This window comes from Echinococcus granulosus (assembly GCF_000524195.1).
Source record: "Echinococcus granulosus chromosome Unknown EG_S00113, whole genome shotgun sequence".
In the NCBI taxonomy this organism is placed as follows: domain Eukaryota; kingdom Metazoa; phylum Platyhelminthes; class Cestoda; order Cyclophyllidea; family Taeniidae; genus Echinococcus; species Echinococcus granulosus.
Window position 1 is genome coordinate 111,452 of NW_020170493.1, and position 25,070 is coordinate 136,521.

Here is a 25,070-nt window from a genome sequence, read left to right on the forward strand (position 1 = left end):
TCTGGGTTCCCCCCTGAGGTCCAGGCAAGCCGCACTAAAATAAGCGGTGGCAGCTGTGGGGGGTAGAAGGGAGGGTAGGAGAGATGGCCGAAGTAATGTCATCATCAGATGGGAGTGCGGACTGGTTAAACTTGTCGACATTGTGTGCCGTCTTTACCCTAAATCTTCCAAGTACTTCCTGCCTGTTAAGTGGCTTGAGGTAGCGCCATGTTTGGCAGCTATCTTGCGGAACCAAGCGACACCTGTCAGTGTGAGCCTAGCAATTGGAGGGTTGGCCAAACTTCAACCAGTGTGCACGCAGTCAAACAGCACACAGCAGTGTATACAAATGCGATTCCACCGCACTGGAGGTCACGTCGACACACTGACACACACCCAGCATGCGTACAGCGAAAACGCTTCACTCCGTTAACAACTTAAGGTAAACAAAATTGTTGATAATTCCGCTTATTTGACTGGCTTACATTCGTCGGTGCGAGTTGGTAGGATGAAGTGATACTGCCTTAGGAGATAAGTAAAGTAGCTTAAAGGAGGTGGAAAGGAATGCGAGTGGAGCGGACGTCTGGAGTGGCCCCAACAGGCGGAGCAAAATTAAGTTACGAATTTATTGACGTAAAATATTTTCAAATAGTACAACAAAGTGAAAAGTAAGGTCAAATAAATTATGAAGCAAAAAAAGGGTGCGGTTGGGTGGAGTGGAGTGCCAAAGCTGAAAATTCACCTTCAAGACGCGACCCGCAATAAACAAAAATAAAGTGTCTACAACAAATGCCTTTATCACCTCATGTCACTAGTCTACTTGCCAACAAAGCATGTGAAAAGATCAAACATAAAGGCAATAAGAAGGTAGAGTAATCAGTTTTTCCCCATCACCTTGGATATCACGGGTTGAAGCAGGGGCGAGTTAAGGCGGCGGGCGCAGCGATGCGCATGTCGGACCACAAAATCGATAACTACGCGAGCAGGCGCGCATTCCCGAGTGCGCACGCTCACTTTGTATGCACGCGACTGACCAATCACAGTGCGGCATGCGGTGACACTGTCACGTAGACGATGCTTGCGCTGCTCGGTCTGGTTTCAGATCACACCTTTTGTCTAAGTGCCGGTTGCTCGCCCTTTCCCCTCCGCGTTTTGACACCTGACGATTCATGTAGGTTATACATAGCGCCTCCGAGTACCCAACAAAGTGGCGATAAGGTTGGGTGGTGATGGTGGTAACATACTACTTACTAACGAAGGAGGACCACTGGCAGGCCCCAAAGGCCACGTTGTGGAATGGAGGTGGAATGTCCACGACGCTAATTCCGAATTCTTTCGAAGGTTAGGGTGTCTTAGAGGCAGCACATCGTTGCGCTAGCGTCAGTTTTGCACACATTCGTTGCTAGAGCTGCGTGAACACGCAATGCCTTGCTTGGCATTGCCTGGGCAGGGCCTAAAGACGAAAATATGCGGTGTGGCTTACGATCGGCTTCACCGATTTCGGTCGTAAGCATTATTCCTCAATTTAGATAACTACAGGAAAGGAAACCACTTGAGATGTTCTGGGCGAGGAGGGTTGAATTACAATTTAATTGCATTCGCACAGGATGTGGAATGGTTCGCTCACTTGTGTGGATGACGGTGTCAAAGCAGGCCGATGAAATATTCGAGTCGAGGTGATGGAATACACCCGTCTATGGGGCGTTATTATTGGGATTAAAGGCCAGAAAGTGCTTTCTAGTATAACTCGTCTCGGAATTAACAATTTATCCACCCATCCATTCAGTATCAGCCACTCCATCCGATAGCCATCCTTCCATCCATCTGGTAGGTATTCATCTATATCCATCTATCCCTTATCCACCCATTGCCTTTTTATAGCTCTATTAATATACCTATCCACTAAGTATGCATCAATCAATTGCATCTTCTTCCACCTTACCCGAAGCATCCAGCATTCAGACAGACTTTGCTTTTCAGACTCCCGTACTTCAGTCAAGCACTGCAGACGCCTGCCTTCTACAGCAACCAACCGGTTTATGTAGGTGTAATGTCTTCTTTCAAGTGGTCCAGAAAGCTGCCAAGACCTACACGTAGCGGAAAGGTGTAAACCCGACTCTCTTCAAGCCAGCACCGATGGAGCGACCGTGTTGTTCCAACAAACGACGCAGAGTAGACAGTCTCGATAGCTTTTCTCCAGCCACTTCAAGGATGCTTTACATGGCTTGTTTGGAGATAATCTAGACAAACTAGAGATTCAAATCTGGCACCTGGGTTCCTCTCTGAGGTCTGGGGAAGTCCCGCAGGAATGAGGGATGACAGATATGACATTCAACCCGCATCAGTCCATACGTTCTACCACCCATCAGGCTGTATCCATCCCGCATACATTCATCCGTCCTGTATCCACTTGTACATCCCCTCCATTTGTTTACACAGCCTTCTAGGGAAGCCACACTGGAATGAGAGAAGGAGGGAGGGAGAGGGGAAGTAGTGTAGTCATTACGTGCCAACTGAACCGTTCAGCGTGGTTAAACGTGCCCCGCACCTCTCAAGTACTTCTTGCCTGTTAACCACCATGAAGTAACTTCATGTTTGACAGCTACCGTGGGGAATGAAGTGACATCCGCTAGTGTGAGCCGATCAGTCGGAGGGTTGACCAAACTCCAACCAGTGCGTACGCAGTCCAGCAACACGCGGCAGTGTATACACCTTCGCTTCCACCGCAGGGGAGGTCGCGTCGACACAAAATCGTGGGTAACTCTACATTTCACTGACTAGTTGACAGTCGGTGCGGGTTGGCAGCCCAGTCAGGAAGAAGTGATATCACCTTAGGGGATAAGTAAAGTGGCTTAAGGAAACTGGGAGGGAATGCAAATGGACAGGCCTCAACAAAGGGAGCGATGTCCCTCACAAAAAGGTCATAGTGCGGAAAACATGGACTCCATTCCAGATTCACTGTGGAACTTTGAGGTTGAGGTTGAACAATACATGGCAAATAAATACGTTCTCGTAGCACCCCTGAGTCCCTCCGGAAGTCGTGGCAAACCCTACCGGTATAGAAGATGGATTCCTCAACACACAGAACCAGGAAGCACAAACACCACCATCTAGAGAAGCAGTAGAGGGAATCAAGCGAATTTGCAGGAAGGAGAAACAATTATTCCGATAATTTGTCATAAGTTCGTAATGCATCAGACGGATCGAGGTGGGAGTAGACCAACTCCTTAGTTGAGTTCACGTCAAACCGGGACTATCGAGCTTGCCCATTCATTCAACAAATGAAACGAAATCCACTGCGTAGAAAGTGCATCCCTCTGTCAAGATGGTCTGCCAAATGCATTTGCGGTCCTACGCCTCACCGCCTAGTTAACACACATAGACCTTCGTCACGGAACGAACAAACCACCTCAACCCTGATTAGTCTGCCTCACGTCGCCTCGGTATTTAACCGCAGCTAGCCTCCTGAAGCTGCATCAATTCGTGCATGATCATTTCTCTCACAAAGAAGCTTATGTCCGAGCTTGCGGATTGCGTACTGGAGCTTGGATGCTCCCGAGCTTCTAGTCTAAGCTGTCAGAAGACAAAGGCTTCTTGATTTGCCTACCCGTGTACGCGTAAGCGTGGTACGCGGATTGTGGACAAGTGCTGGAGATGTGGAACGATTCCATTGCTACGTAGAGACAGCGCACCGGTTGGCCTTAGTGTCATATGATATTGGCTAATCAGGAGAGCTGAAGGAGAGCACGGACCCCTGGAGGTTTGAGAAGGCTTGAAAATCAGGAAATCCCGGAAAGACAAAAACATTTTCTGAGGTCACAGACATCCACAACACCCTGTTCCATAGAAGACGACACACCTCAGATGACCACAACAAACTTTTTTATCAAAACATGCCGACCCACACCTGCACACACCGCTAATATTTCCTGATGCCTTGATTAACAAAGTGCCGACTGGTCCGAGCATGAATTATGCACCGACTACCAGGGTGTAACAGGACAGACCTGTCACCACAGCAGAATGACACTTTGTTTGTGTAGCGGTCAACGCCCCAACAGTTAACAACACGTTCGAAAACGAAAAACAAAACTGACTTCATGAATAAATATAAATAAGCCAATCAAAAACAGTGAAAATCAGACAAGTTTTTTATTAAACTGGGACAGAAGAGCAGGATCCACATGTGATGTTGTGATGGCTGAGGTGTCACCGAGGAGGTATCGTAACGACGCTTTTAGCTGTTCGGGAGGAGCGACAGTAGGAGGAGCTACCCAGGCAGTCGCGTCAACTGCGGTAACAGGACAGTCGTCTAGTTCGTAGAGGACCTTTTGGTAGTGAAAAAGTCAAGGTAATACCGGCGAACGAGGGCAGGAATGAATAAAATTAACGAAAGGTTAACTAAATTAAGACAAAATTTAACAGAAATTCTTAAAAATCTCACTTTATTTTTAGACAAATCTGGGGTCATAAAACCAATCAACCCTGAATACGAGTGACAAAACCTCCTGCTGCAGAAAAAAAGCCTCCAAAATCGCACAAATGGACAAACCTGAACACAAAGGCTGATCACAGGTTCCAGGTATTCATCGTAAAGCCGATCGGAAGGCGTCAAATGACGCAGGCAATAGACCGAAGCAAGCGCGAAACAGCGCCGGTGGAGACGGCTGCTAAGTGCGTCTGCGCGATCCAATATACGCGTGAGAAGAGCATCCAGACAGCGCTGACAGCCACTTGTGTCTCCATTGACGAGACTGCTGTATCCAGTAGAAAGGTGAAGGCAATCTTGTGCGAAATCGTGAGGTGTCGACACACTTGTCTCAACAGTGGTCAGCAGGGCTAGCAAGAAGTTCCTACAACAAATACTTACTACTAACAACATTTAAGTAGTTTAACATTGAAACAGCAGCTCATGAAAAATGTAAAATCGTTTATTCATCTAAAACTTAAAGGATCTTTTTGAGGACACTAACAAAAAGACGGCGAAATGTGGGTTGGCAATATTAGATACCTTTACCAGATTTCCAACATGACTATATTGTTTTGGAGAAAAAATTACTTGTTGAGAATTGAAAAAAAATTGTAGAATAAAAGTACGCGTGTTACCTCCCTCATGTGACAATCTTTTCCCAACTCACCAGTGCTCAGGAGACGCTGCCAACTGTGCCAGCAGAAGCAGTCTGAGTTGATTGCTCTTGAACGCTGAATCGTTGTGAGCCTCCACAGGTGATTGAAGAAGAGAGATTCGAGTGTGGAGTATTAGCAAATAGCAGACACTCGGCGAGAAGGCAACATGGAATCGGATCAACTGACTGCTCCATGCTGTCAGCAGCTGCAACTGTTCCAGTCTGTTAAGTTGAAATTCCGGTATAAATATAACTACTCAAACCATTTAGGTAACAAAAGTTTATCGATTTACAAGAGGTCAAATTTTTCTTCGACTGGAACGTCAATGACAGAGTTGGCGAATTTCGCGGCCACAATGTCCGCTCGCATGGCGTTAGCAGTGATAGTTTCCCGCAGCAATGGTCGCCAGAAGGCCTCAGTCCAGGTAGAGAGAAATGCCGACGAGGCAGCGAGACGGAGGCAACCGGTGGCGATCCCGAAGAAGAGCTAAAATGAACAAGAGGTGGAAGGCATTCGAGAACGAGTTTCAGGATTGTGTCTCATGACCTCAGCTGCAGCCGACTCAGTGCCCGGAGTGCTTTGCATCCGTTTTTCATTTACTGGCTTTCCAATACAATCATGTAAAGGTTGTTTAAGGTGTCATCGTGTCATCAGAGGTTACCTAGATGCCACAAACAAATCAAATCTATGAACTCTAATTTAATTAGTGTTGAGATTTTGCCGCTTCAAGAGGTACACAATGATAACCGCACCTGAGCCTGATCAGCAGTCTCCAGCCTGGCATATAGCGTTTGTTCGCTATTCTCCGTTTCGCATCCATTCCCTCCACTACACTGGCTATCAATGAGCAGCGGCATCAGGGATTCCAGAGGTGGTAACCAGACAGCTCCGCTGCCAGTGACAAGGGAGTGCCAGAGACGAAGACAGGCATCACCCAACACCTCCACATCCCCAGCGTTGCCGCTGTCGCCGCCTCCATCGCATCCAAGTCGTATGAAACGCATGAGATCGGGCACCAACACAGAGGAGACTGTGAGGCAAGCTAACTGCTCCGCTGCCCACGCCACCGCCGCTGATGTGACGTCCGCATTCAGCGCTCGCATGACTGTGGCTACGAGGTCAACTAGACTAGCTCGCAGTGCCATAGTCCCTTCACCTGGCCGAAAAAAAGACAGTGGCTAATTTGTCGAGGTGTCGTGGAAGTAAATGAACGAGATTAGACCTTACCGATTTTCCAGAGTTGCTGAACTGCATTGATGAAGCAACCAAACTGCGTCTCCACATCTGCGTTCTCAAAGATGCTCTGCAGATACCGCAAAACCAAAAGCTGTGTTTCGACTTCTTCCACCTCCTGCAAAGACAAATAGTCTAGTAGCAAAGAATATTTTGGATCCTACAAGAAGAACGTAGACAATCGACCCACCTGAGCAAGATTAACTAGACAGTTGAGAATTTGTTGGAGCGTAGAGGCGGGCGCTTTGGAAAGGCTATCGGGAGGGAAGTGAGGGTTTTCAAGGAGCCAAGAGAGGCAATAAGCGGCGGCAAGGTGAATCGCGATCCGAAAGCTCTTTGGGCTGCACTGTGCACTGAGGTACTGGATCAACTGTAGTAGCGTTGCGATGCAATTTTGACGAATCACTTCCGACGAGCTGAAAAATACTTTCAGCTGCAGAATTCCAATGTTGATGAGGCACAAATTAGCTAACAAGTTTAAACTATATTTGTATCATTTTACTAACTCCTGCTTCAATTTTCTTAGTGTCTTCATTTTCATGGTTGATTCTCAAGCCATCTAGAGCGTCGCCCTCGCCCTTATTCTCTTCTGATTGGTTGATGTGTCAAGGTCAACGATGCCCCCCACAAGACCAGGGTCAATCAATGTTACAGGTAGGTGGCACTCTTTACTACCCATCCAACTACGACATGCGCACGCACCGCATCTCCTTTTATTTACAAGCTGTTAACCAAAGGCATCTGTATCAAAGTCATGTTCATTGCTTTATCTGGTTGGGAGCCCGACAGGAGGGCAAGTCACCCACATAAAAAGCAGTTCTGGCTAACGAACAAGCTGCACCTACCTATCAACCAGCTGTAGGGCAGAAATACGAAATTCCCGTTTCATAACAGTTTTGGAATCACTTACTTCGAGCCAATAAGTGCGCGATGAACCATCAGAGACATTCGTCGACCCGTCACTAGCGGTTCCACCAGTGACGTCGCTGTCATCGTTAGAAGAGCATCCACCCGTTCACACCATTGTCCCGGAGTGATTTCAAGTAAAAACTGTGCACATCTCAGCCCTACTTCCTTCATTTTGGCTTCGCCTGCCATCAACTCTTCAATCGCCGGAGGCAGGATAGCCTCCAAGTGTTCACTTAAATGCTTTGCAAGTAAACGGAAAGTGGACTCAGCCAGTTGACGTAAATTAGGAGGCACCTCAGCATTCACGGGAATGAAGTCAGCAATAGCGGAGACGGGTTCCAGATTCCAGAAAGACTCGGCAAAGAAAGCCGAGCCATCGCCTTCATCATCAACGCAGTGAGCCCCACCTCTGGAATAACTGGACTCTGGATCTGTGGAAAGTGCTTCAATTTCGGAAAGTAGAAGCGGCATCCATGAGCGCATAAGGCTCAAGAGAAGGCACACCGCGTTGTTATATTGAGGAACTTTGATGCTAGCGGATGACAACCAAGAAAGAACTTGCGATCGTGCTTCGGCCATGATGGATGGGAACTTCGCAAGTCGGTCATTCGGCACACTGTCGCGAAAGGTCGCAGAGATGAGGTTGAAAATGAGAGATAGGCACCAGAGAATCGTGTTTCGGTCTAACGAAGCATCTTCAACTACTGATACTATGGTTTCTAGTGTAGACACAGCACAAGAGCTGCGCAATTCTGATGGAATTAGGAATAATACCGCGTGGAGTAACTTCGCAAGGCGCTTGGGATTTTTACATTCGGAGGACAGTAGTCGTGCCATTGCGCGAGTGATCAGCCCTCCAACTACCGCTGCGTGCGTGGACATCATGTCAGCGGCTGCCGAGGCATCCAACACAGTGATACAAGTGTATATGGTGTGTAGAAGCTCTGGAGAATTAGACTCTATCCAAAGACCAACTAGCCGTGGAAGGAGAGTGCAAATGTGTGAAGCAAGAATTCGTCGACGCGGTGTGAGACGCAGGGCAGCCGCACGCTGTACACATCGTCGAAGCGGCGTCCATGCACCCAATTCGATGATTGCGTTCCAGAGTTCTTCGGGCCAGGTACCTTTGCTCCATTCGTGACGAAAAACACGACCGAAAATTTCTGAGACGAACGGACTCGGAGAAGAATTTTGACGAAGATATTGAAGGAGACAAGTGATGAGAAATTCCTGCTGGGCTCGATCAAAGTTGCACCACTGAGTGGAGTTGGAGATAAGATTTTTCAGATGGACAAGTCCGAAAATTTTAGCTGCTGCTGGAAGAGAAACGGTGGGAGAGAGTACGACGTTGGCAAGCTGAGAGAGGAAGAGAGGATCAGAGGTAGACATACTCTCGAGCTGAGTGCTTGCCAATTGCACTGCTTGAGGATCAGAACTGGAAGCTGCGATTAGTATAGGTGCAAGGTCCATGGGGCTAAACTAGAGCGTTGTTCGTAAAGGTTAGTATATCGAATACAAACAGAAAGTGGAAATAAAAATTCAAGATATTATGACTTGATTTCCGACTGGAAGAGCTCAGTGATGCCGACACATCTAATAGAAAGAACGAAAAATTTTTGGCACTTGAAGGATGGATAGGAACCAACCAAATAAGAGGAAAACTATCAGCATTCCAAGAGAAAGTCTATTAGAACCAAGATTTCTAAATTCCCGTCTGCATAAAAAGTTATTCGTATAATATTAAGATGACTTATAAGACTTCATTTCCCTACAGAAATAGCTGTAAATAAACTTAAAAACCTGACTGCGAAAAAGTTTAAGAATATTGCCGGCTTAACTTTATCCATTCAAAGATGCATATAACTCTGAATGAGAAGTAAATAAAAGATGAAACCCCAAATGTGGACACAAGACAAATAATCTTAATGTATGCGACCACAAATTGGTCCTCGAGTAAAGTAAGGGCGTAAAAATAGAAGTTCGAACATCACCCGTGTCAAGTTCCAGAACTTACGAAAAACGAGGAGACTACGGATACCGACCCGTTTACGCTCTCCTGGGACCACGCTGCAGGACGCGGTTCCTCGACGATAGATCTAAACAAATATTATCAGGTGACAGAACATATCCAAAACATTTAAGACATTTTTAGGCAACTTTACTAAGTATGCCACTTAAGTGTTTTTTAAGGCAAATACTTTGGCTTAAATTGTGCATACACATGTATTTTTAAGCGTATGATAATCAAATCTTTTAGACCATATTATGTAGTTGTTTACGGATAGCGTTCCGCATATTTTAACTTATTATAGCTAAATCACTTTGCAACACATGTTTTAAAACCCACGTTATTCTGTTTATTTAGCTCGATGTTTGTGCTTGTAAAGTAGATTCACCATCTGTTAAATAATTCATAGTTTTGAATGAATTGCCTTATCAATTTTTGTTAGATTTTTGGTTTTTTAAACCTTTATAAAAACAAAAAGAGTGCACTCTGTGACAATATATATATTTTCTACATACATTAAGCATTAGGTCTACTGGCATGACTCGGATGCCAGCCCACATGGAGAAGTTATGATGGCCATGACAAGATAGATTTTTACCAAAATCCACCGTTACGCAAACAGCCAACTTTTTAGGTAACTTTGTTTTTCCCTAAAGCCTCGTCTCTGGGTTCTTCCTTGGTTAACCACCCTCGTCAGGCATCACAGCGTAGTCAGTACTATTGGGTGGCCCCCACGAGACCTCAGTGCCAGTCAACAAATTTCTATGCAAGTAAAGAAATACTTGACTACAAAGTCTCTAATCCTTCTTGTCAACTCTGCTGGATCTGGAGTTTCGCCCTGTGTAGGCAATGTATTCGGGGATGGGAAATTGTGCTAGCCATCGTGTGTGCCCATCCCCAGGCGAAGGAGCATCAGATGGCATTTAAAACGGTTTCTTGGGGACAAGTCTCCTCTTTCATTCTTCCTTGTCACGTTGATTCTACTTTGGAGCTGCCTAGTCTTATCAATTCATGTTATAATTGCTTGTAGGAAAGTGGAGGTGGTATCGCGAGTTCACTTTATCTACAGCTTAATGCAGGTACAGAAGGGAACTTTAAGACTAAACTCTTTTTAATGGTTCACGACTGGCGTCGCATTTGTTGTTAATAAATTTCCTGAAAAACACAAGGCTGGTATATATGCCCTTCTTTTTAGAGTCGTCACCGAATCCCCCTTCCGTAGCGGATGCATTTTTTCCGCCCCACTATGGTTTATCATCTAGCAGTAGAAATGAGTAATGACAACTTTAATACAATACTCTAGTGGAAGGAAAGGTATTGGGCCTACTGGCATGGCCTGGAGGCCAGCCTGGCCGGCGAAATACAGTGGTCAAGGCGAGGTGGACCTTTACCTAAACAAACTGTTAAGCAACTAACTTATTACTCCTTTACTAAAGCCGATATTTAGAAATCATTGATTATTTATGCATCCTATCTTGGCAGCTTGGGGAGTTTAGAATCTGTATAAATGTCCTTCTTTAAAATATGGTGTTTGTTTACATCTTTTTATTTAGTGCTGAAGAATTACTCGTTTTTTATCCACCTGTCAGAACTCTATATGTTGGTGTTGACAGAAAAACGACGATTTCGAGGGACAAAAAATTGCCATGCAGACGTCATAAGTTTTCCTTAAAAAAGTTTTTCTTTTAAAAAAAAATTCAGCAAGCTTGTGATTTGTAAGCAGAACGCCAAGAAATAATCATATGCCTTTTGTACTAATAAAGTATCAGTAGTCATATTTTTTGGCTTCTCCAAAATGTAGTTCCTGATTGCGATATTCTCACCCAGTCTGCAGAGTTCTTTTGCTCATTCCCTAAATGTACTAAAAAAGTGAACCGACTTGTATTTATTTGCAACATTAAATATTCCTTTATGATCTTCAACTGCTCATCCACAATTTTTGTACTTCACTGTCCGCTGATGGGGCTGAGCTTTCGGGAAAAGGGTTTTATAATCCCCTTCATTAACAGTCGAGGGTTTCCTACTAGCAAAGTGGTTCGCAGAAGGTGAATTACTAGGGTTGAAGGGATTATAAGTTGAGAGTTTTAGGCAATGAAATTAGCCAGATCGAACGCTCATGGCTTAGCCAAGATTCATTAGACAATCAACTACCTTTCATTCATAAGATATCTTAGTTACAAATTGCCTTTTAAGTGAGATAAAAAATTTCGAATATTGCCTATTATTATTTCCATCTTATTGGCTATTCTCAGTACTATCTGATCAGGCGATTAGGACCGATGCAAATACGGTCACTTAGACTGGGAAAGGTAGCCTGATAGGCACGCGTGCATTATCCGTGTGTTTGACATTTCCTTCCACGTCTCGCACACGCACACGCACGAATTCCACCTGAGCAGGTGCTGGTGGTGTTCGTGTTACACACTATCGACTACCCCCCTCTCGCCTCTCCCCTCTTGCTGCCTTCTTCGCTTCCTTCTTCTCCTACTCCTCTTCCTTCGCCTCTTCTGCACCGCCTAGCGGGCTACGCCCAAAGCACACAGGCTTGAGCACGCGTGGCACACAACTGCTCAGAGGAAGGCTCTGATCACTTCGCCTCACTCCGCCTCGTGTCACCTCACCTCACCTCACCGCACCTCAATGGCGTCCAACTCAGAGAGCCATCGCAGAAAACAGATTCGACCCACAAGAGGTACGTCTGATTATCTCATTTTTTTGACTCTTCATGCTTTACTCCCCCAAAAATGCAATTTTTTAACAAAACGACGTAATACTTCAACATTGAGGCTTTTTCCCCTTTGCCCCTTTACCTCCACCTCCCTGCACCTCCATCCAATCTCCTTAAACTGGCCGGTAATCCGCCTGCTCACCAAATAGAAACTCTTTAACAGACTTTTTTTGAATAAACTAGCAAATTGCCCATTTTTTCCAACTCAGCCTCCTTTTATTTCATTCGTCGACACAAATTTCACCGAACAAGTTGCCAAACATGTCATTCATGCAATCAAGTGTCACCAGCTCCTTTTTATCTACAATTGCCTTGGCACCATGACAACTGTCACCCTTCTTACAAATCCATAAATCAATAATCGGGAGTAAAACTAGCCCAGATGCCCACTGTTGGGTGGAGGAATTGGGCTAGGGAGGCAAAAGCAGGCGGGAATTAGGTGAGGAAAATGAAAAGTAAGAGAGAGATAATAGGACGACGATGATCACACAGACCAGAAGCCTCTGCGACGGGGATTATGTTAATTTCTCGTGCAAGTACACCACTAATGGGGGGAATGTAGATTACTCCTTGACATGTACGCCTATCTGCGCAGCAGCAGTAGCAGCAGCACCAGCACCAGAAGCAGCAACGCCACTAATCGGATGCATGTCTTCTTTTTCGGTAAGTCATTATCCCCCTCCCCGTCCTTCCTTTTGTTTAGAAGATTCCCCAGTTTTTTTTATTTGGTATTCCCTAATCAAAAAGTACCTGGAACAAATACATTGAAATAAATATTATACTGTGAGGATAAAAATCCAAAAATCCAAAAAAAAAGTATTAGCAACTTTTTTAAACTTAAGCACGGGTGAGGAGGAAAGTAGTAACCTGAAAATTGGAGGCCTGCTTAAGTCAACTTTTGACCTCTCCCAATCAGGGACTTGACAGCCATCCCCTACTTCTCTAATCTAAACTGCTACGTAAATTTTAGGGTCTAATGGAAAAAATATAAAGGCTTGGTGCAAGTGTCATTTATTTTCCTTGACTTTCATTAAAAATAGTCAGAAAATTTATCGAAATCCGTTCATTAATAGCATTCTTCCTAAACTTGCCACAAAAGAGTAATTCATTAACCGTTACCCAAGATTAATTAGGCTACCTGACGAACTCTGTGTTAGGATGGGATTCTTCCATATTTAGCACTGATACTACGGACAGAAGTTAACCCATTCGCCCCTTGCGTCACATATATGTGACGTATGATTTATCAGTCCATAAAACTGTCTAAAACAGATAGCTTAAAAAGCAAGAAATAATGAAATTTTTAACTGAAAGCAATGCTTTATTTGCTAAAAATGGCCGATTTATCATGTTCGGGAGGGCAAACCTTGGCTTCTCCCACCAGTTGCTACCTCCTCCTCATTTACGAAGGCTGAGCAGGCGACTCAAACGATGACCTAGTTAACCACTCAGCCACTTACACCAGCCCCCGGTCTGTCCTCCTAGAGATTTACATTCTGGGAAAATATCACGGTTTTTCGGGGAAGAAGGGGGGCCGAGGACTGGCGACACAGGCAAGGAACCACACGTTTCAGGCTCAATTCTGGACATTGTGCAACACTAAACCCTCTTATTCCCCTCCTCTCTCTCTCTCCCTGTGTGCTCATTTTCAACTTGTCCCGCTTCCCCGGAGTCGAAAAATGCCCCTTAGGCCCGATACTTTTGCCCCAAGAGGTGAAAAGTAAATCGATGAGCGCAGACCAATCAGAGAGGAGGAAGGGCGTGTCCATCAGCGCCCATATGCCACCACAATCCTCGCGTTTGTTGCCGTGGTCTTACGTGGTCTTGGGGGACTGATAGGATCCGTCTTTCCGTGCTACCACGCGCACACACACACACACGCCAACTGCTCACCGCAAAGCCATCTGATAAGGGGAGAGCCCAGGTTCCAAGCTAAACGCTGCACAGATGGGCTGAGATCACTTATCCCATTCTCCACAAGACTTCCCCCTCCCCCGCCGCCTCACCCGTCTAGTGACATGTTGCTTTGATTTGGAGACAGGGCTCGCATTAGCACCAATTCACATCCAGTTGCCGTGGGACTTTACTCGCATGGCGTTGTTGTCAAAATACTGATAATTGCGTATAACAGGGGTGACAGCTATCATGAGAAGGCGTGGTTTTTTTGTAATAATTGAAGTAACTCGAAGTAAGGTGCCAACTGATTTCCATCCGAGCTCAGCATCTGACAGCTGCTTGCTGTCAGTCTCACAGAAAAGTCGATAAGGCTGTCATGCTAATTCAACAGGTAGTTTTACCTGTTGTCATTTCCTATTTCACGTCCTCGACTTACTATTCTACCATTTTGATTGTATTTTTGCAAATTATTTATTCAAACAACATGACTACTGATTGCACATGATTAAAAAGTATTTTCTTTCACATCGGGCCTTGTCAAACACCCATTTGGTCACTAGACACAACTTGACAACTCAGGTTTCTTTCTTTTCAATATTTTCTTTGCTTAGTTATGTATCTCTACCTAAGGGCTTGATTTTAACAGGGAATTGGCAAGTTGTTTATCAATGTCAAGCAGTGTCAGCTGAGCACCCCAATCACATGACCTATCCAAATAAATAAAAAAAATACTTTTAAATCAACCTGTCAAAGGCATGACAACATAATTTAACTTTTCTTTGGGGAAGAAATCGATATTTTACGGTCACTCCCCTCCCACTGCCCCGCGCGCAAGCCTCCGAGTGGCGCTCAGCTGTTTACTCGCCGGCCTGACAAGAAATCAATAAATCAATTTGATCGATTAAGCCATGTAATTCAATTTCGTTATGAGTCTTCGCGCAACCTTTTTTCTCAATTTTCCACTCAGATTTTTTTCCAGTTAAATTTTCATAAATTATTATGAAAAAGAATGCAAAAATCCCTTGGTAAAATTGTACTAATTCTAACAATTAGTTGATTAGATTACAAAAAGAAAATTAAGACAAGACGTATTTCAAAAAGTGGAAAATTATCCGACCCACCTTTTTGCATTTCCAAGCACACACCCGCACACAGGTTTGGGGAGGGAGGGAGGGTGAGGGGAGTACCAAATGGCCAAACCACACAGAGCCTTGGAGAAGGGGGGGGCGTTAGCGGAGTTAGGCTAATAAAAGTTAAGTTGATGAATGAGTTTTCGTGTCACACCTGCATGCATTGCGTGTACATCGAGTGTACTTCTCAAGCGCAGGTGTTTTTGCATGTCGTTGTCCACCGTGTCGCCTTTTGCAGCGGTGCGACAAGACAGAGAGCAACTGGGAGGCGGAGAGGGAGGCCCGGTAAGGCACCAGAAATATTAAGCCTATTCTCCACCCCCACTTAGACATAGCATAAAGGCTTAGCGTAAGCATTGTTGCGTGACTGACTTCCCCTTGTGTCAGAAAGCTCCTGCCAAATTTTACATCCAGTTTGGGGAGGAGGTGCGGGAGGGGGGGGGGAGAGGGAGGACAGAAGAAGACGACCCATGTGCTATTTGCGTGCAAGTGAGAGAATTGTGCCGAATAGCTTCTTTAAATTTGCAGAGTAGTAGAAAGAATTGTTTGGCGATTGAAGTGGGCGTTGACTTATGCCATGGTGGCATAAGGATTTGCGACACGTCTGATAACGACTCCAGAGGGAAAGCTCAAGTGTCGAAACTGTGACAATGCTAGGAGATATGCCTTAATGGGCCTGTAAAGAATATGCTGGTTTAAGCTGGCAGCAAAATAAAGATTCCAGTAGATACGGCTACAGTCAAAATAAATGCTTCTCTGACAGTGACGGTTAGGGTGGAGGTGAGAATGAGGTAGCATTTGCAACCGTTACTTCACGAAGGGTAATAGAGGTCTTTCCGCGGTCAAGATTTGCAGTGGTGTAAGGTACGAGGACTTGTGTTGCGTTCTTTCCATAAAATCACTACTTATGTCTCTTTCTCGAGGATGGAAAGAAGACAAACTTTTTCTTGCACACATTTGAGGAGGACAGATTAAAATCCAATAGAGAGATCCCAGGCTTGACTTTCAGAAAGTAAGCAAAAGAGAACACACACGGAGCGCAGTCATTCGGGGATGAGGTGGTGCGTCTGTGCTTTAAGACTGCAAAATGGGTAGTAGGCAATTAACTTTCTGACCTCCACACACCAAGCCATCTCCCATGGACATCTCTGAGCCTCTTTTCCACCATCATCAGCTATTTGGCTCTTCTACCTCCTTTATTGTAGTCTGCAGCTCAGCTTATTCCACTCTTAGTTGGCTGATTCATATCTCTTCTTTTTGTTGATCGTACACGGAATCGCGGATAATGGTTGAGCGAATTCGTGTATGCTATTTCGTTTTTAAAAGTTTGCTTTTTTTGAAAAACATGGGCAATTTAAACACAAAAGTCAAATTTTTTATAATCTTATCGCCTGTGATAAAAGAATTCTACTAAAAAGAAAAACCGTCACCGCCTCCATAAACTATTAGGCATGGACTATTAATTTCAGCTACCCTAAGGAACCAAGAAGAAAGGATGTTATTCCATCTAAAAATTGGTAAAAATTATCCAAACTTCATCTTTGTGAATTTTAAAACTCCCTTAGTCGCTTCTGGATTCCCTTCTTACTCCTCAACCAATCGCATTCCAGTGCGGTGTTGAGCACGAGTGCTCACACTGACCAATAGACACGCAGGAGGCGTGTGATTGGTAGATACTCCGCTTCATAAACTAATGCCTACGCTCCTTGGTCCACTTCTTGTAGCGAATAGTCTAATTGAAGTAATGTCCTCTTACCTCCTTACAGGCACGCACTTTGTGGAGTCCCAATTTTTGAACGCCTCGGAAGCGTACGGTGCCAACTGCGCCCTGTTCCACTCGCCACCGGTCGGCGTGAGTCCAAGTTTCTTTGTAGCAATGCCGTAATTTAAAGGAGTTTTAAAAATAGAATAAGCGACATGTTAAGTTTTAAAGCTTGCGCGACGCATCAGACCCAACGAGAGAGACTCTTCGTAAGTCTCTTAAGGTCATCTGCACTTGCCCTCTCAAATTGACCGTTTTAAGTGTCTCTCAAGCGCAAATGCAAAAAAAAACCTCTGGCGTTTAAATTTTTTTGCCTAAAAATTTAATTCAACAATACCATTCATCATGCGATGATGGAGTACACGTGTCACTTGCTTGCGACGGGCAAAAATCGAGTCAAATATTCTCGAGAAGCCATGCTTTCACCTTAGTAACGAAGAAGTCACAAATTATATGGCTTCATTTTTGAACGTCTCATTTAAAGCTTTCTCAGTTGATGAGACCTAACATTATTCAACAAAACAGGAGCTGTCGCCAGTTTATCCCACAATTTCCTTGACGAGGCTTGACGTCGAGATAATGTGACGCCATGTCAGCTTCTGAGTAGTGGATCTTTTACAGCCGTTCAAGGCCACCACCATACATGAGCTGTAAAGAACTCAGTAGAACCAATTGCACTACACAAGGTTTTTCTCTTAAAGACATATGCTAAACTCATTCTGTTAAAATTACTGGTAAATAGCGTGATTTGCTACAAGTTTTCAAGTTTCAAACGGCATTTCAAGTATATTTTACGCACAAATTCAAAAACCTTGATTCTTTGTTGATATTGTTAGCAAATCATCAATTCGACACCACCAATCACGTTTTTGGAGGGCTTTTTTACAAATAATCTCCCCCTGCCGCCACCACCACCCCCACCACCACCGCCGCCGCCAACGACTTTCGATTTGGTTCGCCTCTCCGATCATCTGATTTCCAAAATTATACATCGTCAATTTACTTCAAGTTTTGCTGAGGAGGGGATTCCAGGGCCTCCGCCTTCTGTAGAGGATTCAGAGATCTGGGATTTAAAAAAGAGGAATCGAGAGGATATCAAGGTGTGGCATGCTTTTATTTTTTAACTCTCATCGCTTACAATATTTATAAATTGAAAAATTGGTCTCCTTGCAATTGGATTTTAAGCTCCAGCCCTACGCATACAAAGATGGTGTCGAGCTCTTCAACTGTCCCCTTTGTTCCACTGCAAACATCACGACGAGAGCTGAACTCACCTCCCACCTGCAGCAGCACCAGAACAATCAACGTCGAGAGGATGGCAAGCACGTTTGTTGCTTCTGTGCAAGCGAGTTGAGCTCGAATAGCTCTTTGGAAAGGCATCTCCTGACTCATACAAGTATTCACTTTTCTTGTAAAATCACTTTTACTTATTTAACATAAGTAGGCGTAATCAAACGACTACTTTGCCCAGATCACAGACCTTTTGCATGCAGCCTGTGTGACAAGGCGTTCACCACAAATGGAAACTTGAGCCGACACCGACGAACTTCCCACCAGTTGAACAACTCTACGGCATCCATGGAGGTGGCATCCACTGTTTATGATGGCAAGATGAATAACAATCCACATGCTATCGAAAATCTCCTTGGAAAGGTAATAACAGTAAAAGTAATGCAGAGCGCTGAAATTTAAGGCGCTGCTAATTTTTTAAGATCTGGCGTATAACTTCTTTTTGGTTTTTAGAATCGTGCGCCAATTCCTTGCCTCAGAGAAATGTTGCATGCAATCAAAAGGAAGAACAAAGCATTTAAAGGCGCGTAGATTTGCCTTAATGTCTAATCAATAGTCAAGAAGTTGTTCTATTTACTAAAAAGTTTTTGTGCATTTGGAAAATGAAAAAATCAACTGACTGACAACTGCCAAGCGATTCAGATGGACAGGTGGGGGAATTATTTACCATGAGAAGTACTTGTTGATTTGGAGCCGCTGTACCTAGAAAATAAGGGACTTATTAAAAAGTTCTTAATTAATCCACTCTCTATCTAATTAAAGCTTGTAAAGTACACACTCACAAGTCCATCACCGAGTTCAAGTGTGTGGTCCACTGTAGACGCAGCTATTCACTGCGAAATGCAAATCTAACCCTAAATATTTTAACTACTTTGCAGAAATAAACATAAGTGGTAGGTATTTGGAGGAATGCTCGTAGTAGATGTTAACATCAATTCCCCTTAACATAAGCTTGGAAAGTCTGCTGAAACAAATATCAGTAGCAAGTGCACAATTTTTAAAAACATGATTCAGACAACTCCCGTAATAAGTAGAACTCGGGACTTTTACACGAATAATTTGTGTCTTTGCTTTCCAGATTTAGGCAAACACCTTTGGCAACCAGAGTCGAAATTGCGGGATCTTCTCATCAAGCGACGACGACGTTTTTTGCGTTACAAAAGGTGGGTTCATCCTAATAAAAGTGCTAAAGCTTTACATACGTCGCGAATAATTGAATTTTTTTTGCTAACTAAAAGAATGCTACGGAAACGAAGCTTAAATACCTCAGCAAAAGGGGATGAGGTGGAGGCTCTGGATTTGTCGATAAAACACGAGCAACTGCCTACATTGCCACCGCAGCCACCCCTAACCCCACCATTGCTTCCTCCTCCTCCTCCTCCTCCACTACCGCCAACGTCAGCACTACCACTACCAACACCGGAAGTTATGGCCCCTTCGTTGATAGGATTTGATGGAATCTCTTCACTCTTCCAACTCTTGATGATGAGAACGACTGCCTTCACAACCTGTCCTCCCCTTTCACCGACATTGCAACAACCACCACTGCCGCCACCGCCACCGACGCTGCCAAAAATTATGATTCCGCAGACGACAAATCGGAAAAAGAACTCCTACAAAGACGCGCCTAAATTGATCACATGTCCGGTGGATGGATGCAACCAAAAGTTTCCGTGGAACAGCTCTTTAAAACGCCACATCCTCACACACACGCGTGAGTCCTTTGAGAGCGTTATAAATATGGAATTTCTGACCTCTAATTAGTGGGAGTAATAGGCACAGAAGAGATACATCGATTGTGCTATTACTAAGAATGACCACTCTGACCCCTTCAGCCCACAAGCCCTTCACCTGCACGCGCTGCACCAAGTCCTTCTCCACCAAATCAAATCGCGAGCGCCACATGGAGCGCGTGCATCGAGTCAGCCTTAAGCGCCAGCGCACTACAGGTCTGGCATCTTCGACAATGCCGACAGTGGGGCCGGAGTCGGGGGTAGCGGTAGCAGTGGAGACAGGAGCCGAGGAGTACCTGCGTGACGAGGAGATTGCCTCGATGCGCGGTAACGATCGTCAGGCGGAGGACATCAGCAACAGCCTCCTTCGTTCCGCCGGTAGTCCTGTGGTGGAGCCAAATCCCGAACGCCTCGCCCTCCGCACGCGTCCGCCGCCTCCATCCCTACCTTCAACCCTATCAATGGGGGAAGGAGCAGACCAAAGTGAATGTGGAGTGGCAGCGATGATGTGTCCGGTGTGCGGACGGACATTCGGACTGGCGCAGAGCCTACGACGTCATCTTAAGACGCACTTGATAGCCTGACCTAATCCTAGTTTATTAAGTTGGTAATCCTATTTAATTTCCCATTTTCAAATCTATTTTACTGTGTCGTGTGCGCATGTTAATGCCGGTGGTGGTTATTATTGTGGTGATTTAATTTGTAAATAAATATTTTGAAAGGCGGCAACTCTGTTTTTTATTATGATGTTGTGAAACAATTAAGGTATGCTAATTTAATTTCAAACAGCAATAGACCAATAATATGCAATAGTCAAGTGCTTTGTTTAACTGAAGGCTTAAGTATGCGAGAAATCCAGAGTGTGCAGGTCCGCATTCCACAATTGGCATGACTTTCGGTGCGTGCTAATGGCGGCCCAGTTATTCTATCAGTTTGGTGACATCACGACTTTGTTGAGACTCGAGGTGCTAGATGGGACCAAAATAACTTAAAATTTAAGAACTGTTTTAAGGAGTTGCAAAAGTTGGGGCTTTATTCAAAGCATCTCAATGTAAGCTGTTCTATTGAAAAGGACTAGGGTGTAGCGTCCAGATACTTCCCTGAAAACAAAAATAAAACCTGATATTCGAGCATAATTGGCAAGTAAGAAGGTATTTGGGCTACTGGCATGGCCCAAAGGCCAACCTACCTGGCATGGTGCAAAGGCCAAGACAAAAGTGTCTCCTCGCCGATACCGAGAGATAAAAGATAATCTTACTGTAAGGAAAAGCAACAAACTGCTTTAAGAAGAAAACAAGCTTTGAACGGTCCTTCTTTAAAAGTCATTCACTATCTTTGCTTTCATTAAATGGCTTAGGAACCGAAGAAGGTATTGTTGAACACTAGCCTGGAAATCGTGCAATGTATGGTAATAAATGCTAGTGTTAATCGTTGACATAAGTTACCAGATAAGCAAGTACATTGTGCAGTTTTAAATTATTAAACAGTTAAAGTTATGGAAAAGTTCTCATTAAACTCCTCACAGACCGAATAACAGGAATAAAAAAAGATACAAGTTACGGACAGCAAACAAAGCAATTAAATTCAAGTAGCCAGTACAATATCTTTGTAGCGTTTTCAATTATTGCAATCAGTTTTTGGTTGATTTTTAATGTACAACTTATTTAATGATGCTGATAATGAACTTAACCTTGATTTAAGGACATCCTTGAATGTGGAATAGTACACATTTTCCGATGGCTAGTGCTGTAGGTTAAGGGATGGAAATGGACACCCAGTGTACTCGTTTAAGGTTAATATTAGTCCTTTATAAATGTCTCTGAAGCCATAAGCAGCAAAGAAAGCTGCGAAAGAAACTAAAACGTCAGTGTCTTCGCCAAAAAAATGCACAATTACGAGAAGCCAACTCACAGCCAGGTATACACTTTAGTTTATTTTAAATAACTCCTAATCGGTTAAACTAAATTGTTTTGTCTGTTTTTAGAAGAAATCACCGAAGAGGAGACGGCTCGAATTCGTGCGGAAGAGGAGTTAGAAAAACAGAGGTGTAAAGATATCTTCACTGTAACTTTTATTAAAGGCACGACAAAGAGGAGCAAAAGTGGTTAGAGCGCGAAAGGGTGGCTCAAGAACTCTTTGCACAAAAGAAAGCACTTGAAGAGGCCGAGAAGAGCCGCAAAATCCTTGAAGAGACGGTAGAAATTCAGGAAGGGGAGAGAATTAAAATCGGAACACCGATAAATGGGAAGACCCAGGCAGGCACATTCATGCATTTCACAGTTAATGGTTTCATAAGGTTTTGGTCGGGATTGCAATGAGTACAAAATATCACTGGGATTTTTTGACTTTAATTTCTTTACATAACAAGGAACTAACCCCTAGTTGTTGTCTAAGTGGTATTTTCGTTTTCCTTTAACGGCGGTTTTATCTCCTTATAGAGTGAAGTCCTGCAGCGTCTTCGAGACGGAATAGAAGAGGTACATTTAAATCAGGTCTTGATTACCTCTTATGCATGGTTTCTTAAATTTTCACCCCCTTTGCAGTCTTCTGATAATCTGCCTCCCTACCATCGTCCTGAACCACCGCTTGATCACTCATTTGCTCCACCTTTGGAGTCCACCTCAAGGATCAAGGAACTTTGTAGTTTCTTTTGGAAAACTGGAGCTTGTATCTATGGCGACGGATGCTCTCGTTTTCACCCAACTCCCCCCATCGATTCAGCTGATCTCAAAGTTCTCCAATCATCTGTCTTCTGCCCTCCTTGTCTTGTTTTGATCCTGGAAAACATGTTCGATAACTTCTCTCTCCGTTGTAAGTGTTTTTTTTTGTTCTTTTGCTGACAAAACGTCCCATTCTTGACAAATCTCATCGTGTGGCCTCCAGATGATCCTCTAGAAGTGGACGAATCCCACCTTCAGTCTGATTACGAGGTATTCTATGAGGACGTGCGTCCAGAGATAGAGGTTACTTGTGGCAAAATCTCTGCCCTTCGTTGTTGTCGCAACGCCGCCGACCACCTTAGAGGCAACGTCTACATTCAACTCACTGGTGATGATACTACGGCGATTACGGCTGCTGCACGTCTCAATGGTCGGTGGTATGCTGGAAGACAAATCACAGCACGATTAGCCTATCTGGGAGGTGGTTGGAAGGCTGCAGTTTGTGGTAAGTGGGTAGAAATACCACTGCTGGTGATATTTCAGCCACTCATTGTGTTAATGCTGAAATAGGTCTGTATCTGCGTGATTTATGTCCCAAGGGTGACAGGAGGTGCAACTTTTTGCATCTCTTTCTTAACCCACGGGAATCTTCGGGAGATCTTCTGGCAGCCTTGAGTCGTGGACTCGCCGAATTGCCGTCACGAAGGAAGGAAAAAAGAAGGTTCGTAGCATAAATGTGAATGAATGTGTTGGTAGTGGATTGAATAGCTAGATCGCTGGCTAGGTGAATTGGTAAACGAGATGTGTTTGATGGATGAATTGTCAAACAGCCAATTGGATGTCCGCGTGGCTAGTTTTCTGGATTAGTAAACGAAAGGATAAATTGAAAAGTTTTTTTTTGGAAGGGTGGAATAGTTTGGGTTTGCATCTGACAGACAGGGTGGTTGACTGTTATACCACCTTTTCCACTTTGTAGAGCCTCACGTAAAAAAAACCAGGATAAGGACTCAGACGGTCATCGACGAAAAAGGCGGCGATCTCCCTCGTCTCGCAGTGATTCCGGGCGAAGACATCGACATCGGCAGAAGAAACGCCATCATCGAAGAAAACGGGGTTAACACCGGTTGAGATCCAGAGCATGATCATCAACTGCCTCGTCCTAATCAGCTGTACAATTTGCACATTTTGTATAGATTTTTGTATCTATTCAGAAGTGCTTCTTTATGCTCTTAGGGAATAGGGTCGTCATCATTTTGCTGTAGGTGACAGTCGGTTTAATCAGGACGAGGTTGGGGACTGGAGGGAACTGGCACGACCCACTGCAAGGGGGACCGCCCTCATAAACGGCAAGGCTTTCCCGATCCGGAAGAGCACTTAGTGAGTCCGCGTCAGCAGTTTGCACTTCTCTTCTGTAGTATGGTTGAGAATTTTGATAGGATTCGAAGAGCCACATTGCAGACAGCGGCAGGCGTACCTAAATCTCAAATATATCCATCCGGATTTCTGCGGCTAAAGAGAAAAGGATAAAGCTGTGGGGAAATAATATCTGCTAGGATGATTAAAAATGACGTTTGCCTTTAACAAGTACTCCAGTCCCATATTCTGCACACAGAGTGTTAAAAGGTGAAGCCACTCCAGATCTGAATGAGTCCCATTACTAAGCTGTCTTCGAAACAACTATAAAGATTGACATACGAGAAGGCCTAATTGTAGAGTACCGTTCGATATTAGATGCTGAGTAATAAGATGCCAGTACACCTATTGATCCCCCAATACGGTTCCCAAAGTTGACAAAGCTCTGGATACAGTGGAAATTACAAGATGCACCATTTTCGATGGGGATTGAATGCTGGCTCGCGGACGGTTTATAGAGTACTAACTGCGTTGCGATTGCTGACGCAGGAGGTGGATCAGGAGAAACCCTGGGGGTTCAAAGTATTGCTCAAAGTGTATTTTGACCTTTATGGGCACTTGAGTCTTTTAAAATTTGTGATTCAGCACAGCGGCATGGTGTTTGTCCACACAGTTTGACTATCATCTCTTGTTGTACGTATTCCATGCTATTGTAAGACAAGAGATGTAATGAGATAAAATAAGGAGTATTTGTTTACCACTTTTATATTTAAATTTTTTGCTCATTATTGTGCTTTAAAATGTTTGATGATGCGCTTGGTAAAAGGAAGGGGAATCCCTAAGATGTTTATTGGTTAACTGAAAAGGTTTGTTTCAACTTTGACCTCAATCAGCCTCCCTCCATGGTGTACGGTCTAGGGCGCTTCTGTCGATTTTTCTCAAACACCGCGATTGATTTTAAAGGTGCATATAATGTAATATCTGTTTTTGCCCTATTGCCTGTGATTAGATGAGCGGTTCTTTGCGCAGGAGACCAAAAATCGACCGATATGGTGTATGGAAGTCATTAGGAATCGCGGTGCCTTTTATCGTCCTCGGTGGCTACATCAGCATGAAAGGTGCCGCACTTTTAGAAGAACACGACATATTCGTGATCGAAGATGACAATTGACTTTCCTCTTCTCTTTATTTATGCTCCTGCCTAGTTCATATCGGCTGAAATACCTGAAAGTGTGTATATTTCTCTTTACTGCATTTCTTGT

General features: G+C 44.2%; 3 protein-coding genes across 3 annotated transcripts; 1 reads left to right on the forward strand and 2 right to left on the reverse strand. All coding sequences in view use genetic code 11, as the record gives it.

Moving 5' to 3' along the window:
* Positions 1-855: 855 nt before the first annotated feature.
* On the reverse strand, positions 856-1,493 carry EGR_08629 (hypothetical protein; the record flags this gene model as incomplete). The annotated part of the gene is made up of 2 exons (XM_024497878.1): positions 856-1,071; positions 1,374-1,493. The coding sequence occupies 2 exons, from the start codon at positions 1,491-1,493 to the stop codon at positions 856-858; spliced, it is 336 nt and encodes a 111-aa protein (XP_024347703.1).
* Positions 1,494-4,365: 2,872 nt separating this feature from the next.
* Positions 4,366-8,718, reverse strand: EGR_08630 (hypothetical protein; the record flags this gene model as incomplete). Its single annotated transcript, XM_024497879.1, has 8 exons — positions 4,366-4,380; positions 4,532-4,832; positions 5,118-5,327; positions 5,399-5,592; positions 5,859-6,262; positions 6,334-6,457; positions 6,530-6,755; positions 7,250-8,718. The coding sequence occupies 8 exons, from the start codon at positions 8,716-8,718 to the stop codon at positions 4,366-4,368; spliced, it is 2,943 nt and encodes a 980-aa protein (XP_024347704.1).
* A 3,841-nt stretch (positions 8,719-12,559) lies between these two features.
* On the forward strand, positions 12,560-23,833 carry EGR_08631 (U2 small nuclear ribonucleoprotein auxiliary factor subunit-related protein; the record flags this gene model as incomplete). The annotated part of the gene is made up of 15 exons (XM_024497880.1): positions 12,560-12,647; positions 16,777-16,862; positions 17,609-17,872; positions 17,958-18,168; positions 19,141-19,225; positions 19,301-19,776; positions 19,898-20,350; positions 21,780-21,840; positions 21,876-21,990; positions 22,234-22,272; positions 22,339-22,606; positions 22,679-22,960; positions 22,999-23,176; positions 23,432-23,568; positions 23,718-23,833. 15 exons carry the CDS (start codon positions 12,560-12,562, stop codon positions 23,831-23,833), a joined length of 2,859 nt encoding a protein of 952 aa, XP_024347705.1.
* Between the last annotated feature and the right edge of the window lie 1,237 nt (positions 23,834-25,070).